This window comes from Cervus canadensis, chromosome 7, assembly GCF_019320065.1.
Source record: "Cervus canadensis isolate Bull #8, Minnesota chromosome 7, ASM1932006v1, whole genome shotgun sequence".
Lineage (NCBI taxonomy): Eukaryota > Metazoa > Chordata > Mammalia > Artiodactyla > Cervidae > Cervus > Cervus canadensis.
Genome location: NC_057392.1, coordinates 29947336 through 29964728, shown reverse-complemented (window position 1 = coordinate 29964728; position 17393 = coordinate 29947336). Strand labels below are relative to the sequence as shown.

General features: G+C 50.3%; 1 protein-coding gene across 2 annotated transcripts in view; it reads right to left on the bottom strand.

Moving 5' to 3' along the window:
- Positions 1 to 214: 214 nt before the first annotated feature.
- The window catches only part of GALNT15 (polypeptide N-acetylgalactosaminyltransferase 15), a 46155-nt gene continuing 28976 nt past the window's right edge, over positions 215 to 17393 (bottom strand). Inside the window, exons 4-10 of one of the 2 annotated variants that reach the window (XM_043474786.1) lie at positions 17226 to 17393; positions 11962 to 12079; positions 9633 to 9827; positions 8797 to 8928; positions 8325 to 8429; positions 4373 to 4516; positions 215 to 2423 (exon numbers count right to left, since the gene is read on the bottom strand). In XM_043474786.1, coding sequence (XP_043330721.1) covers positions 2277 to 2423; positions 4373 to 4516; positions 8325 to 8429; positions 8797 to 8928; positions 9633 to 9827; positions 11962 to 12079; positions 17226 to 17393 — 1009 coding nt within the window. In that variant the 3' untranslated portion in view covers positions 215 to 2276. The remainder of the gene's footprint in view (positions 2424 to 4372; positions 4517 to 8324; positions 8430 to 8796; positions 8929 to 9632; positions 9828 to 11961; positions 12080 to 17225) is intronic. The other variant, XM_043474787.1, reaches the window with a different exon arrangement.

Here is a 17393-nt window from a genome sequence, read left to right as displayed (position 1 = left end):
AATTTCTTTGAGAATTAAGTGGAGGCATCTGTTTTGTTTAAATTAAGGGTCTTTAAGTACCAGCCAGGGACTGAGTTGACAGCCATTTCTCTAACAAAGTAATAAATCATGGGGATGGTTAAGGAAGCAAGGAACACCACATTCTTGCTTTGTTCAACCAATTAAGCAATAAGCCATCTGGGTCCTTTTGCAAATTACTGTCAAGCACAACTTATACGATTCAATTCAGCCTTTCATTTAATTATATTAATTTATTCCAGCAACTTTAAATACCAAACAATGCCAATACCAATGTTCATTGGTAAAACAGAAGTCTAGTTTAGCTTTTATTTTTTTAACTATTAACAGTCTTCCCAAGGTTGTCATCTGAGAATTTTTAGCTCTGTCTCAGCCTCAGGATATTAGGAGAATTTGTGTTGAACATAAACAAGTCTGAAAGAAGAAGATGGTGGCTGAATCTCTTCTTTCCATGGGATGATGAATCTGTCTAGATCAGTGCTATCCAATAGGCCTGTTTTCATGATGGAAGGTGCTATTATCTATGCTGTCCAACACAGTGGCTCTTGAGTACTTGAAATGTGGCCAGTACCACTGAGAAACAGAGCCTAAATTTTCTTTAATTTTAATGAATTTATGTTTAGATAGCCACATGTGGCCAGTGGCTCTTTGCCCAGGTCTAGAGTGTATTCTGAGGAAGGAAAAATACAGTGTGCCGTTAAACTTCAACAGGTAGAGAAGAGATGCATAGTTATGAGGGATATTTTTTGGAAACCCTCAGTGTTTGTTATCTGAAACACACTGTATCCCGAGACAGCCCAGAGGAGATCAGCATCTTTGAGGGGAGATTTATAAGCTGACTGTGTGAAGACGGAACTCCATCTGGAAGAGAAATGGGCACCACCTCTTCTTAATCGCAGAACCAACCCCACTCAACAACCCTTAAGTCCCATCTAGATGGGCCAAGTCACAGCAACAGAGCCATCCGGCTTTCACCAGCATGGACTCTGCCCTGACGAAGATGTGTTCTTCCTGTGGCTGAATGTTCAGATGTGGGCCCCTTTGGGGATAACCAGACATTTCCTGGGGGCTCAGACCCAGCCCTTTCAACCTCATGGACATCAACACCCCACTCTAGTTCCTCTCAAAGGAATTTTGACTCAGATGCTGGCATTTCCCTCCCAGGGAGATTTGCCTCTTTGCAAAAGTTGCTTGTTCTGATCCCATCAACGCAAGCCTGGTAACAGGACATCAGGAGTTTCTCAATTGTACACACTTCCTTTTAGTGGGAGCATTCAGTTTAAGCTGACCCAACACCAATGACTATAGAGAAGCGTATTACATGAGAATCTGATTATGGTTAATCTAGCTAGAGAACAGTGAGGGCAAGGGTGAATGGAGGTAGAAAGTCCCAAGAAAATTCTCATGAACATGAAAACATCTTATTCCAGGTCTACTGACTCTTTGCAGTTGCTAGGCTGAGCTGAAAATTGGGCAAAAGTCTCTGTAATACTATTTTCTCTGAGTAGCTTACTTCCTTCATCTGAGCTATGGTTCAACCAGTGAACGTGAAATTTGTCTCATAAGCTTATTCTAAAGTTTTTGGATGTCAGAACTTTGCACCTTCTTCACACTTTAATTTTATGGTTGTCAACACAGACAGTCCAAGGAAAGGCAGTCTAGAATAAATTGATCAGTAGGAATTATGTATCCTGAAGATGTTGTCAGGCCTCCTTCCTTTGTTGGTGTTTAGTTGCTGAGTTGTGTCCAACTCTTTATAACCCCATGGACTACAGCCTGCCAGGCTCCCCTGTCCATGGAATTTTCCAGGCAAGAATACTGGAGTGGGTTGCTATTTCCTTCTCCAGGGGATCATCCCAACCCAGGGACAGAACCCACTTCTCCTGCATTGGCAGGTGGATCCTTTACTGCTGAGCCACCAGAGAAGACCCTTCTTTCCTTAATCAGAGATAAAAGAAATGGTATACTGCTCAGTAGGGGGAAAAAAAAACAAGAATCTTCTGTACCACGCTATGATCATCTACCAGTGATGAAGACAGTGAGACAATGGGTCCATATTTTTTGTCTAAAACAGACAGTGGGCTGTGAAATAAAGGGCAGGAAGAAAAGACGTTCCGTATCCATTCATGGAGCTTGCATCTCTGTTTTTGCCACTGCACACACGTAAAGGGCCTGCTTCATGAAAGGCACATGCTGCTGCAGTTCCCTGGGGTTGAACTGCGATGGCCACGCTTCTGTGTTCCTTCTGAGGGTGGCGTTCACCGTTCATCCACGGTGCTGACGTTGTCAAATCGCCACAGCTGGCTGGCTTTTCCATCACACTCACGCAAGTACAGATCTTTATTGTTTTCCTGCACCACAGCTTCCATGCATTTCCCAGAGAGAATGTGAACAATCATTCCATTCTGAAAGGAGAGAAGAAAAAGAAAAAAAAGAAAGAAAACCAGTTGGACCCTCACAATCAGTCAGCAAAGAAAGAAATATCTTCAATTTGTGCTAGTCATTAAGAGAATGATAAAAGTGTTGTCAACCGGCCTGATAGGGAATTGGAGTATTCTGGTTACTATATAATATAATATATGCAGCCCTAAGTTTCCCAGGTGGCTCAGAGGTAAAGAATCCACCTGCCAAGCAGCAGACACAGGTTGGATCCCTGGATCAGGAAGATCCCCTGGAGAAGGGAATGGCAACCCACTCCAGTATCCTTGCCTGGGAAATCCCATGGACAGAGGAGCCTGGTGGGCGATGGTCCATGGGGTTGCGAAAGAGTCAGACACAACTTCGCAACTAAACAACAGCAACAACGATATGTAACACAAAACGCCCCACCTTAACCATTTTTAAGTGTAAAATGTATTCGTGTTAAGTATATTCACATTGTGATGAAACAGATCTCCAGAACTTTCTCTTCTTTCAAAACGGAAACTCCATACTCGTTAAATGACAACTTCCCTTTCCCTCCTTCCTATTGTGCCAGGTAACTACCATTCTATCTTCTGTTTGTATGAATCTGACTTCTCTATACACCTCATATTAAGTGTAATCATATAGCATTTGTCTTTTTGTGACCGGCTTATTTCACTTAGAATAATGTCTTCAAGTTTCATCCATGTTGAAGCAAATGACAGGATTTCCTTCTTTCTTAAGATGGAATAATAGTCCACTGTATGTACATAGCATATTTGGTTTATTCATTTATCAATCACTGGATTCTTGGGTTGCTTCTGCCTCTTGACTATTGTGAATAGTGTTGCTATGAACAGTACCTCATTTCTTTTTATGGCTGAATAAGAATACTTTTTTAAAGCCTTACTTTTTAATGCCTGAAAGATGCTGGGTATATCTTAGTCACTAATCTTTTACACATTATGTTTAAATGCTGTTTCTAAATCTATCTTATCCAGAGGCCTTGCTTAGAACGATCCTTTGTGATCATTCATAAAGGGCCTTAATTTGGTTTCTAAGAATTCCTTGAGCACGTGTGGCCCCCTGAGCCCTGGGTTTACTTGTCACCAAAGCCCCAAGAGCTTTGTTCTCAACACTTATTGTGAGTTCAGTTTAAGTCTTACACTATATGATTTTCCTCTTTCACAGCCTGCTTTAAGAGCGCTGAGGCATGGAGTTCTGCTTAGTTATTTAACCTCCCTTATTTCCAAGCAAAAGGCGAAGATAAGACATTTTAAAAAGATGTGTGTATTAATTTTTTTTTTCATGTAGTTATACCCTAGCTCACGTCAGAAGGGATTTGAGGTGAAGGAAAAACAATGTACAGACAGTTGTTAATACTGTTTCCTTCCAATCCTTAAACTGCTAACTCTGTCTAAACACTTAGACTCCTCCTATTTCCTCTTTATGGATGCTAACCTCTGGAAAGGAGCTAGAGCCTCTCTCTGGGTAACGGGAATTAAATTCTTACGAAAATGATGAAATGCTCAGCATGGAATTAGCCAAGGAAGAAAGTATGATTGATGCCATCATCTATTTGATTGTGGAACAGGAAGCGGGCCTTTCCTCTGCTCCTAAAAGCACACCGCCAGTGGGGTTTGACAGCCTCTGTAACACGCCCCACAGTCCTACTCGAGGCCTAAAGCTGATAAACTTTACAGCCAGGGGGTCTCCTCTTTCCAGGGCATGAAGACCAGAGCGACACAGAGACTGATAAATTAGCACCTTTCCAGATGCTGGCGGATAACTGGGCTGCAAGGCTGGCTTCACCACCCACTGAGGCCTTAGTGCCAGGCCGCTAAGTTCAGCCACAGGGACACAGGCTTGTGTGGTAAGACACGACCTCTCGGAAGAGCCAGACAGGTGCCCGCCAGCGGCCTCGCGAGCTCCTCCTGGGCTGGTCACTCACCTCCTGATGGTCCCAGTGCTGCTGGTGAACGGCAGGGGCCCCCTCAGTGCAGTTCTGGAGAATCACCTGCTCTCCCCTGACGTCAAAGCACAGGTGCCGTGGGCCGCCGTAGCGGATGGCGTGCCGGCCCATGTGCTCCAGGCGCTGGGACAGAGGAACGGCCGTCAGCACAGCTAGAAGGAGACCCTGCCCAAAGCTGGACGAGGGGAGGACAGCTCACCGCAACAGGGCCGAGGTCTGGGGGCAAGCCTCAGATTCCGCAGGAGTCAGCAAGACCCCGTCTCATTGTCAGGTCCACAGATAGCATGCTGCACTAGCCCTGACCTCTGACACCGCCTCACTCCAGTTTCCGTGGCATTCATATTTATACATTCTGACAGTTTCCTCCTTTATTCTATTTATTGCAACATAGGCGAAGCCATCGGTCTTCCCTCATAGCTCAGTTGGTAAAAGAATCCGCCCACCATGCAGGAGACCCCGGTTCAATTCCCAGGTCAGGAAGATCCCCTGCAGAAGGGATCGGCTACCCACTCCAGTATTCCTGGGCTTCCCTGGTGGCTCAGCTGGTAAAGAATCTGCCTGCAAAGCGGGAGACCTGGGTTTGATCTCTGGGTTGGGAAGATCCCCTGGAGAAGGGAAAGGCAACCCACTCCAGTCTTCTGGCCTGGAGAATCCCATGGACAGTATAGTCCACAGGGTCGCAAAGCGTCACACACGACTGAGTGACTTTCGCTTTCCTTTCAGGTGAAGCAATGAAGGATGCCCTGTGTTTTGTGAGGGTCTCTGGAGATTTCTCTTTGCTATAAACTTAGTTCCTTAATAAAAGAGTGTGTTTCTTCTTATTCTTAGTATAGTAGATGGTGGTTTCAGCTTAGCTAGTTCACAATTTTTCTGGATACAGAAGCCATTGCTAATCCCCACCTCCCCACCAAGAATCTTGGTGGTGATTTAGTCGCTAAGTCGTGTCCGATTCTTGTGACCCCAGGGACTGGGAACCTACCAGGCTCCTCTGTCCATGGGATTCCCCAGGCAAGAATACTAGAGTGGGTTGCCATTTCCTTCTCCAGGGGATCTTCTGGACCCAGGAATTGAACCCAGGTCTCCTGCATTGCAGGCAGATTCTTTACCGACTGAACTACAAGGGAAGCCCAAGAATCTTAACTAACTCCAAAACTCCAAAACATTCCTCTTGCATGAGGGAGTCTATTATCCCTACTTGCAGGTGAGGAAACCAAGACTCTGAGAGGTTAAGAAGGCTGCCTGATGTCACACAGCCAGAAGGTGAGGTGCTTCCACCGTCATAAGGCCTCCTCACTTACCGCTTTCTTTCTGTCCTCTGGGCTGGGAGTGAGTGCCTATGGGTGTGTTCTAGAACACTGGTAAACAGTAAAACCGGAAGGGGACAAAAGGATCCTGATTCCCTGCTTCCTCCAGGCCCAGGGCCTTCCCCTGCGGTCCTAGAGCCTTGCTGGTCCTGCCTTCAGGGCTGGACCCTCCAAAGCATTTTCCTGGCTTTGGCCCCAGGCTCTCGGGGGCTTATCTGACTCGTTCCATCAGTATCTCCAGGAACTCACACTTTGTTGTTCGTTTTTAATAGAGGCCTTTGAGATAGAACAGCTTAATGCAACAGCCCCATCCCAGGCTGAAAGCAGAGAGGTTTGGGCTAGACTTTCTAGGTTATCATCCAAGCTGTGAAAAGAAGTGAATCCCCCCCAACCCTCAGCCATAGTCACAGGGGCATCCCATTACCTGGGCAGGAATTTGTGTGATGGGAATTTGAAGAGAATAAACGCCCTCACACAGAAGGAGCCCTTCCTTATAAGACAGGACCCCGCATGATGCTGGAAGCACCCTCTGCCTCTCGATCCTCCCCCTCACTCGGCACCGATCTCCTAGTCCATCCTGCTGGCCACATGTGCCCACGAGCAGGACCTCAGGGTCAAGGAGACCCTCCCCATGTGGGAGAACCTGCCAGTCATGCTCATCGTCTCCCTTAGGCTGCCCCTCGGGTCATAAGCTGGAGAAGGAAATGGCAACCCACTCCAATATTCTTGCCTAGAGAATCCCACGGACAGAGGAGCCTGGTGGGCTGCTGTCCATCGGGTCGCACAGAGTCGGACACGACTGAAGCAACTTAGCAGCAGCAGCAGCAGCGGGTCATAAGCTTCTGTTGTCACAGGGCAGCCCGCCCTTCCGGCTACCCCGGGCTCCAGCCTCGCTGCGGAGGGAGCCCCCGGGAATCTGAGGACGGTCTCCAGCATGCCCGCCCCAGAAGAGCTGTTCCCCTCCCTTCCCCAGGGGCGTTTCCACCCTCTGCCTCCCTTCTGACTGTGGAGTGCAAGCCCTTCTCCCCGAGGAAGGAGTTTCATAGACCACATGCTCGGTGCATGGGGAGTGAAGCCGCTGCTCTGAGACCTGCAGCCGATGACCCAGCTGGGTGACCCCTCCTCTGGCAAGTGGGGCGGGGGCCGCTGAGGCCATGAGGCTGTCTGCCCAAACCTAGCCCTCTCTCCCCATCTCACACACACACACACACACACACACACACACAAACACGGCTCTTGTGTTACCCTGAGAGACTCCTCTGGCCTGGAAGTCTTGGCCCCAGAGATCTGCATTAAATGCCTGAAAGACACAGCGTATCTACGCGGGCAAGACTCAGCGCCAGCAGCCTGGAGTCTCAGGAACACAGTCACGAGTCTCGGGTTTGTTGCACCGCTGTAAAGGGGGGACGTTTTCTGGGGTCTCCTCGCTTCCTTGGGGCTTCTGTGCCTATAGCGCCTGCTTGGTGACCGACTGTCCCTGTCTCTGGTTCTAATTGGCTAATGGTCTTGAACTGGTCTTGAACTGGTTTCAAAAAGGTGCCCTGGTGGGAATTTGCCTGCACATAAGTTTTCTTTGATCTCTGATTATAGATTTTTAATTTAAATGATGAACTTTTCCATTTTGTAAATAAGTTCATTTGCATCATCTTTTAGATTCCACACACAAGAGACATCTTATGATATTTGTCTTTCTCTGTCTGAGTTACTTCACTTAGTATGTTTACAAAACAGGAACAGACCCACATAGAGAGAAGATAAACTTACGGTTACCAAAGGGGAAAAAGGGTGGGGGGAACAGATAAATTAGGGGTTTGGGATTAGCAGACACAAACTACTACATACAAAATAGATAAACAGCAAGGCCCTACTGTATAGCACAGGGAGCTATATTCAATATCCTGTAATAAGCTACAACAGGAAAGAACCCGAAAAAGAACATAAATAGGTATATATGTAGAACTGAATCACTTTGTTATACACCAGAAGCTAACACAACATTGTAGATCAACTAACTACACTCCAATGAAAAGAAAAAGAGGAAATTCCCTAGCAGGGCAGAGGTTGGGATTCCACACTTCCCCTGTAGGGGGCATGGGTTTGATCCCTAGTTGGGGAAGATCCTGCATACTGTGAGGCTTGGCCAGTAAATAATTTTTCTTTTTTTTTTTTTAATGGGAGTCTTTTCCATGAATTCTGGATTTCCAGTGTCTTTTATGTTTTTGGATGATCTTGTAATACTGGATCCGCTTCCACACAAGACAAGAGACATGCATGCGGCAGGGGCAGGCGCACCTCTCCGCTCCCACTGCCCCTTACCCACCGGGATTCTGGAGACACCTGCTTTGGTCGCCCCGGGCTAGCCACCCTCCAGGCCCCCGTTTCCTTATCTGTCAGCTGAACGCACTGGCTAAACAGCCTGGCCCTTCCCCTGGAGCTCAGAGGCTCGCCTTCTCTGACGGCTCCACATCTAGGCTAGGAGCTGGGGACAGGTTGGGGGGGACGGGTCACAAGAGTGGGGGACCAGGCACAGTCACGGACGCGGGACCCGGGAAAGGAGAGGCCCCCAGAGGAAGAGAGGGGCATCCCGGCAAAGACCCCCCAGCGGTCTGGGAGCGCTGGCCACCCACCTGCTGCTGCTGGGCGTCGCTGCAAGGGGCCAGCACCACGGCGCAGCCCGGAGCGGCCCCTTCCGCCGCGCAGTCGGCGCAGAAGCCCAGTCCGGTGTTGTGGAGCTGCAAGCAGACACACGCAGGGGTGAATCCCGCCCTCCGCGCGAAGACGCCCTCTGTCGGCCGCGTTCCCCTCCTTCACTCTCTACGGTGGCGCTCAAGGCCCACGATCGGGCTGCAGAATCGAGGGAGGCCAAGCTCAAGCCAGCGATCCTGAGAGCCGGGCCTCCCGAAGGACGTGGAAGCACCCCAGGGCAAGGGGCCCCGCGGTGGGTTACGGCCCAGCCCAGCCATCCCCCGCAGGGAGGCCCCGCTGGGCTGGGCCTGGGTGCCCGGGGCGGTGGGAGAGCCTCTGAACCCAGGCCCTGGCTGCGGAAGCGACTCGGCCCCGTTTCCTCCTCCTCTGCCCTTTGTCTCTCTCATGCCTTGCCTTTCCGGAGAACCTGGGCCTGCGTTCCAGTGGGTACAGCTCGGGGTAGACGTTGGCCAGAAACCAGTGGAAGGTCCGGCAGCCCAGCCTCCTCTGCAGCTGCTGACGCTCCATGCAGTCCGGCTTCCCAGCCTGGGGAGGGGGAGACACAGGCGGCAGCCCGGAGAAAGCGGCTTTACATCACAGCTCACGCCGGGGAGGGACCGGGGGTCTGGGAGGAGGCTGAGGGATGTGGGACCGCACACGTCACTGTGAGCCGCGTCCCACGCCAAACAGTATTCACATGTCCTGCCATCAGAACAGTGCTGAGTGGTCATGGACCAGTTGAAAATGCCCTGTTTGTGGACATTTAATCAAGTGTTTGAAAGGTTTATTTTTCTGGGCCTTTGGCCGGAGGTCCTTTACATTTACTTTTATGCTTCTATTTGTTTAACGTCTTGGGGTAATTGCATAGCCTTGAACATTTTCCCTGGGATGAAAGGGCCCTCAGGGACCCATCTCAGCAATTACGCCCCACCCAGTCTCTCCTCTGGGCCCAGGGTGAAGGGTCGCAGCTTTAAATGTGATGACAGACCCTGCCCCACAGACATCCGGGGATTCGAGGCCAGGACCAGCTGTGACTGCCTCCCCCTCCAGCTCCCCCCGCCCCCCAGAGATGCTGGGAGAGACAGAGGACAACTCCACCGGGAGGGGGAGCCCCTTGAGAGGGCCCCCATGGAAGTACCCGCTGGAAGCTTCTGTCTGCCCTTCAAGGCGGAGGGGAGGTACTCCTGGCCCAGCCTCCAGCTGGGGGAGCCCTGGGTGGGCCCAGAAGCCTCTGCTGGGCTCCCCCTTACCTTGCTCAGGGACAAGGCCTCTGGACTGTGCCTGTAGAAGGTTTCTTTGAAGGAGCCCAGCCAGGTCTCAGCGATGCGGACCTTGTTCTGCAGGGTGGCCTCCCGCTCACGCTGGGAGTGGGCATCTTCATTTCGGTAGAGGTGCCCCACGCGGGAACAGGGCAGGATTTCCACGGAGCCCCCACAGAGCCAGGTCTGCCAGGAAAGGAGAAAACTCACACCTCTGTGCTCCTCTCCAGAGACATGGGACACGAGGGGCCCTGGGAGGGGATGGCAAAATGTCTGGGACGTACCGAGTGCAGAATGACGCTAGTTCTCAGGATGGAATAGAGTTTCCTGATCTGAGAGTTCTGGGCAGGGGGGTGAGGGGCAAGGTGGGGAGAACGAGGGTGGTGGTCCCCGGCCGGGACCTGTGGGTTGAGGGGTCACACCCCTGCAACAATGGGAAACAGTGGAAACTGTGGCAGACTTTATTTTCTTGGGCTCCAAAATCACTGCAAATGGTGATTGCAGCCATGAAATTAAAAGACGCTTACTCCTTGGAAGAAAAGTTATGACCAACCTAGACAGCATATTCAAAATGTCAACAAAGGTCTGTCTAGTCAAGGCTATGGTCTTTCCAGTGGTCATGTATGGATGTGAGAGTTGGACTATAAAGAAAGCTGAGCACTGAAGAATTGATGCTTTTGAACCGTGGTGTTGGAGAAGACTCTTGAGAGTCCCTTGGACTGCAAGGAGATCCAACCAGTCCATCCCAAAGGAACTCGGTCCTGGGTATTCATTGGAGGGAACGATGTTGAAGCTGAAACTCCAATACTTTGGCCACCTGATGTGAAGAACTGACTCATTAGAAAAGACCCTGATGCAGGGAAAGACTGAAGGCGGGAGGAGAAGGGGACGACAGAGGATGAGATAGTTAGATGGCACCACCGACTCGATAGACATGAGTTTGAGTAAGCTCTGGGAGTTGGTGATGGACAGGGAGGCCTGGCCTGCTGCAGTCCATGGGGTCGCAGAGTCGGACACAGCTGAGAGACTGAACTGAACCCCTGCAACTGCCTGAATGTCCCTGCCCCGCTCCTGAAACACATGCCCAGATTCAGCACTTAGAGGATGCATCTGTGCTGTTAACACCTGGACTCTCCCAAGGCTGCTTCCTGAGGGGAAAGGGAACCCCTAGTGGCCAGGGAATCTCTAAAAGCTTGTGAAGTCTGCTGCAAAGTTACCAGAAGCCATCTGGGTGGAGATCAAAGCAAGCTTTCCTCAGAGTCTTTCCTACTTTTAGGACTTTCTTTGCTCTCCACTCACTCCTACTCCCAAATGCCTAGAGTTCGTCTGACAAGAAGTGTCTTATTCCCTACTTGGGAACAAAGAGCAAAGCAAAAACCTGCCTCAGATAGGCAGAACATGAACCAAAAGACATCAAGAAGGCAAACCATGGTCTTTCCAAACTGGGTGCCAAGGCACCCCAGGGTGCCAGAGCAAACTCAGATGGCTGAGTGGGCTATATTCAACATTCAGGAGAAACAGAATGACACCTGTTGGAAGTTCTGCAAACTGATTTCAACCTCAGATTGCTGTACTTTCAATGCTGTTTGTCTTCTCTGGGTTGGGTTTTCAGGGGTTGCTGCAGTGAAAAAGCAAGCTAGAAATCAATGAGAAACAGGAAATGCGGGTGGAGGGTCCAATCTGATCCAAGGTTGAGAAATTGAGTGGTGCGCAGTGGGGCTACACTGTTTGGACAAATGCTCATTAAGTTGTTTGGTGGTGGTTTAGTTGCCAAGTCGTGTCCGACTCTTGTGACCCCATGGACAGAGGAGCCTGGCAGGCTATAGCCCATGGGATTCTCCAGGCAAGAATACTGGAGTGGGTGGCCATTTCCTTCTGCAGGGGATCTTTCCAACCCAGGAATTGAACCCAGGTCTCCTGCATTGTAGGCGGATTCTTTACCAACTGAGCTACAGGGGAAGCCCCATTAAGTTGTTTGGATCAAACGAAGCACACAGAACTGTGTGGTATTTGCTCCGGCCAGTGGGCACAGTGAAAACTCTCCAGGGGCTAAGTCTGCTGGCCTCGGAGGACGTCTAGGAAGCTCTGTGTCAGGCGGAGATGGCTGAAGACACGCCCTTTCCTACAAGCGGACTCAAGTGGGTTCAGGAGGGAGGCTGTGCTGAAGCCAAGAGAGAGGCCAGAGGGGCAGAAAGCAGGGTGGGACACCCCCTGGATGATGTCTCTGTGTTTGTCTGAAGCCTCATCCTTGACCTCCAAGCTGTGACCCCATCCATGGCTCCAGAGATACCTCCCAGGCCTCCTGCGGCCCAGGGCATACCTTGAGAGACAGCTCGAGGTTTTCGCCTCCCTGCAGTGACAGGAGAGGGTCGTACGCTCCGGTGTTTTGGAAGTAATGTCGGTCCATGGCCACCACCCCGCCAGGCACCACGGGGCTCCTGGGAAGAGAGGGAGGGAACAGACCGCAGTTCAGAACCCGGAGCGCCTGGGGGTGGGCATGGCAGGTGGGGGTGCTCCAGGAGCCCAGAGAGTGGACTCGGGGCTCAGTCAGACCTCAGGGCTTTTAATTGCAAGACTGGGGCCAAGCGAGCATGTCACAAGTTCTGGTGTTTCATGAAAAGAGAGTGCTGGCTGCCTGGACCTTTTATACCCCTTGGACTCTGCTCCTTCAGGGAGGGCCCCCTCTCTGGTGAGGTCTTTGGAAAGAAGACCTTGGTTAAAATAAGGTGCCCCGAGGCCAGCAGCCCCAGGCCTGGACCAGAGGGACCAGCAGGCCTCTTCCTGCCCTCACTCTTGACCTCACACTCTTATCTGCTTCACGAGCACGCACCCCCTAAGACGAATGCTGCAGGGACTCTGGAATAGGTAGGTCCCCAGATGCTCTGGGGGAAATACACGTGCTTTAAAAACACAGAAAGCTGGAATCCCTAAGTGAGGGAATTAAGATGACAGCAACATCCTTTAGAAGAGCTTACCTGAGAAGGACAGAGCCAGAGGCTTCAGAATCAAAATCTCTTCATTCAAAAGAGTACACATTTCAATATGGCCAAACTCTGGGTGTGCCTCAGGGGTGGATGACTCAGAGTTCAGATGTTTTAAATTACTAAGACAATAGTTTTACGTGAACAAAACTACTGACATTTGGGCTATTAAAAATATGAAGTTACACCACAATAAAAACCAGTAGTGTAATTCTTTCCAGTTTTACCACTTACAATTTGTAAGATCTTGGATGAGATAGATGACCACTCTGGGCTCAATTTCATCACCTCTAATTGGGGACAATAATGGAGTTTTGGGAAACTCAAAGAAATGTCACGTAAAGTACCTCTGCTTGCCAAAACCCAAAGATCTCTGAAAATCAAGTGCTTTTTCATGATGCCTTTGGCAGCAAGCCCTGCCCTGAACTGACACGGGTATCTGTATAGCCTTTATGTACCTGGCAATGACAGATTGTATTTCAAACTTGTCTTTAAAACACAGCAGGGCAGAGCTATGAAGAGCATTGTGGCAGGAGACTGGCCTCCAAGTTTAACCTTGGATCTACCACTTAACAACTTAATGCAATTGGGCAACCTCTGGAGAGTTCATTTCTAATTTAACCTCTGTGTACCTACATTTTCACATGTGTGAAATGGGACTAAGAGTAATTACTACCAGTAACTGCTTCACAGAATCATGTGTGTGCTAAGTCACTTCAGTCGTGTCAGACTCTGCGTGACCCTATGGACTGAAGCCCACCAGGCTCCTCTGTCCATGGGATTCTCCAGGCAAGAAAACGAGTGGTTGCCATACCCTCCTCCAGGGGATCTTCATGACCCAGGGATCCAACCTGTGTCTCTTATGTCTCCTGCATTGGAAGGCAGGTTCTTTACCACTGAGCCAGCTGATATGTATAATACGTTTATAGCATTAACTAAGCACATGTTCAATAAATATCGCTTAATACTGTCATTTGCAAATGTACAAATGGTGATATCCTTTCTGGAATTTTCTTGGCATCTGTATATAGTCAGTACCCAACCTCATCCTAATTCCACTTTCATGCTCTGATGAGAGAGGCCATGCAGTCAGAGTACCCAGGGTGGGGAAGACACAGTTAGAAATGTATGAACGAGTGTGAAAAGAGATGTGGGCCCTTCACAGGGAGCCTGAGGCCTCGACAGGGGCCGGGCAGCAGCTGGGTCTCAGGGAAGGAGCAGCCGCCCCGGGCGAAGGTGACTGGGCTCTCTCTGGCTGGAACTTTGGCCAATGGTAGGTCAAACTGGGTGGGTCAAGGTGACTGCAGTGACCTTGGGCATCAGAGAGACCCTGAGGCCTAAAAGAAGGTTCCAGAGAGGACTGGTGCCTGGAGTCAAGGAGCCTTTGCCTCAGGTTGGGCAGAGGTCCTCTGAGGAGTCTGTTCTCTTGAATGGAATCCCTTCGCTTTGGCTGGAGCAGAATACATTGCTCCCTCAGGCAGGCCCCTCTCTTAACTCTCTGGGGACGCACCTATCCAGCACTCCTCATAATGCTGAGATCTACCATCCTCCCGCATCATAACTCAGAGAGGTCCAGAAACTTCTCTTTTAATTCTTTGGGTTCACAGCCCTCAGTAGAGTGTCTGGCATGAAACAGGGGCTCAGGAGATGCTGACAGGCCAGTAATGAAGTTAGAATTAGCTTTCTGTGCTTCCAGGATGCACGCCTATGACGGAAGGAGGTAAAACATATCTGGTTCTGCACCCCACCCCTTACACCTGCATCTTAGTTCCATGACCCTTCCCCACTGGGAAAATGAGGCCTGAGGTTGGTATGGGCCTGTTCTAGACTGAATGTCTGTGTCCCTCCCAAATCCACATGTCAAAGCCCTAACCCGCAGTGTATTGGATTTGGAGATGGGGCCTCTGAAGAAGTAATTAAGGCTAAATGAGATCCTGCAACATAAGAAAATAAATCTCATGTTGATTAAGCCATCCAACCTGTGGTTTTTTGTTGTGACTGCTGAGCTGGCTACAACGTGGCCCCAAAGCCAAGAACATAGACAATAGACTCTGAGTTTTCAAGTCTAATGGCAAAGCTGCAGTCTAGGCCTAAGGTGAGGGCTCATCCTCGCAGAGCCAGGATTTTCTATGTCCAAACTAGATAAGATCCTCCAGCCTTCAGAGAGAAGAGACAGCCCATGGGGAGACCAAGACACAAAGATTCAGGTAGATCCCTGGGAAGGACCTGGTATCCACCTTGACACCTTCAGGGCAATTCCAGGAGGAGGGGGATCCCTTGCTTGTTGTTTGGGGACCAGAGAGCAGAGGGCGCATGGCCCACCTCCCAGCTGGCTGCCCTGGGAGTTCAGACCCCCCGGATGGCCCTTGGCCCCAGGAGATAGGGTCTAGGTGGTGCCCGGGCAGGCAGGTGGTAGGTGCAGCTCCTTAGAGGCTCCCGGAGCATCAGCACGCCAGGGTGGGCCGGAAGAAGATGTGGGACCTCGGCAGATGCCATGTGGAGGGTGCAGGCCAGCGGGACCCACGTGCCAGCCCCCATCTATGGCCACGGCTGGTGAAAGCACACACATCATGGTGAACCCAACACAAGACAGCCAGAGCCTGACGTGGAGCACGTCTTCCCCACCAGCATCCACCACGGAAGCCTGGAGCCCAGAGTCCACCCCAGAGGGACGGGAGGGTGGACACGCCTGGATGACAGATCTAATGACGAGGTGGCTAAGCTATCACTGAACCTGTCTAATTTGTCCCGAAGTTTTCTGCCGTTAGCAGACAGGGATCAAGAGAGAAATTACCTAAATTCAGTTAGTAGAAAATAAAAAGATACTTTTTACATTTCTAATCTTGGTGGCTTAGGTCAGCTGCTAGAGTCACACACCCTCGGGTAGACACTTGGAAGTCCTGTTTGTGACTAACGCCTCACTCTGTGTCCATAGCCTAGGCACACGGAAACAACTTGGGTGATTGCTTGGTGTTGGGCAGGTCAACGGTGGCAGAATCCTTGTTCCTTGGGCTCTGTCTACAATGTGACATTGACCCCACTGTGAGTTAGGGCCACGTCTCCCTCCTGGGAACCTAGGGGGCCTGCGGCTGTGGAAGAAGTGACCCGGGGTGACCTCTGAGACTTGCTTATTAAAGGGGGTACATACTCTGAAACATCACGATAAGTGGGAGAAGCCAGACACAAGAGGTCACTTATTGTGTGAGCCCCTTGGTGTAAAATATCCAGAACTGGTAAATCCATGGAGACAGACAGTGGATTGGGGATTGCTAGCAGCTGGAGAAAGGGGACAATGGGAGGCAACAAGGAAGGGATTTTCCTTTAGGAAAAGGGGAATGTTTGGGAGCTATAAAGAGGCAATGGTTGCTCAGCGTTGCGAATGTACTGAATTGTTCACTTAGAAATGGCTCATTTTATATTATATGAATTTCATCTCAATACGTTATTTTCTTAACTGGGTAGGAGATTACAGCTTGCTTTGCCTGAGTCTTCTGGGACCCTTGCTGTCTGAAACCAGTGCCAGGGTGTAGGAAGCCCCAGGGAACCCGCCTGCAGTGATCTCATGGAGAGAACAGGGAAGAAGCTCCCACTGGGTCCCAGTGATGGCCAGCATCAGACTCTGGGGAATCCTGCCCCGAGATGTTGAGTCATTTCCAGCCAGTCTAGTCTAGTCGAGGCTGGTCCTGCTGAGGCCCCAGACACCACGGAGCAAACAGCCAACATCACTACTCCTTTCAGAATTCACAACCCAGAGTCCAGGCTCTTAATAAAAGTTCCTCCACACCCTAAAGTTTGGATGGTTTGTTACACAGCAGAAGCTCTCTAGAACATTGACTAGGTTTTAAACATAACATATCCTATGTTAAACATAGGATATTTGCCTAAAAGTCAAACTCGTGAGAAGCGAACCATAAAGCTGGACATATATTGAGACTTCCGGTTTCTTAGCATTTACCTAGCTGAATTCTTCCCTTTTACCAAGAAAGCATCTGAGCCCTGGGAAACTCCAGAGTTTCCTGGTGAGACAGAGCTGGATTGAGACCCCAGATAAGATGCTTCCGCTTCCTACTTCCATGCTCTGGAAACTTCGCCGGACTCCACTCATATAACAATGTGAGGATAATAACACCCATCCCTGAGTGTTTGACAGTTTCTGCATGCTTCTCATATATTAGCTCACTGAAACCTCACAGCCTCCCTAGAAGGTAAGTACCATTGTGATCCCCAGCTTATTGATTAGGTAACTTGCTACAAGCTCCAATATTGACGCTCCAATACTTTGGCCACCTGATGGAAAGAGCTGGCTCACTGGAAAAGACCCTGATGCTGGGAAAGATTGAGGGCAGGAAGAGAAGGGGACGACAGAGGATGAGATGGTTGGATGGCATCACCGACTCGATGGGCATGAGTTTGAGTAAGCTCCGGGAGTTGGTGATGGACAGGGAGGCCTGCGTGCTGCAGTCCATGGGGTTGCAGAGAGTCAGACACGACTGAACGACTGAACTGAATTGCATTGAACTTGGTAGGAGAGGGGGAGAGCCCGGGTTGGCCCGAGCCCGCATGGGGGAGGCAGCGGCAAAGCCGGCCGGGGGAGGAGCCTCACCTGATGGGACTGACAGGAGAAGTGAGGGCCCTTCTCTCGCGCTCCGGCAAAGGCTCCCAGTGGAAATCCAGCTTCCAGTCCAACACTCCTCGCTGCTGGTCCTCGGAGGGGTAATACTGCAAAGTCTTCCAGTCAATCACATCCAGGACGGGAGACACCACCCTGCTC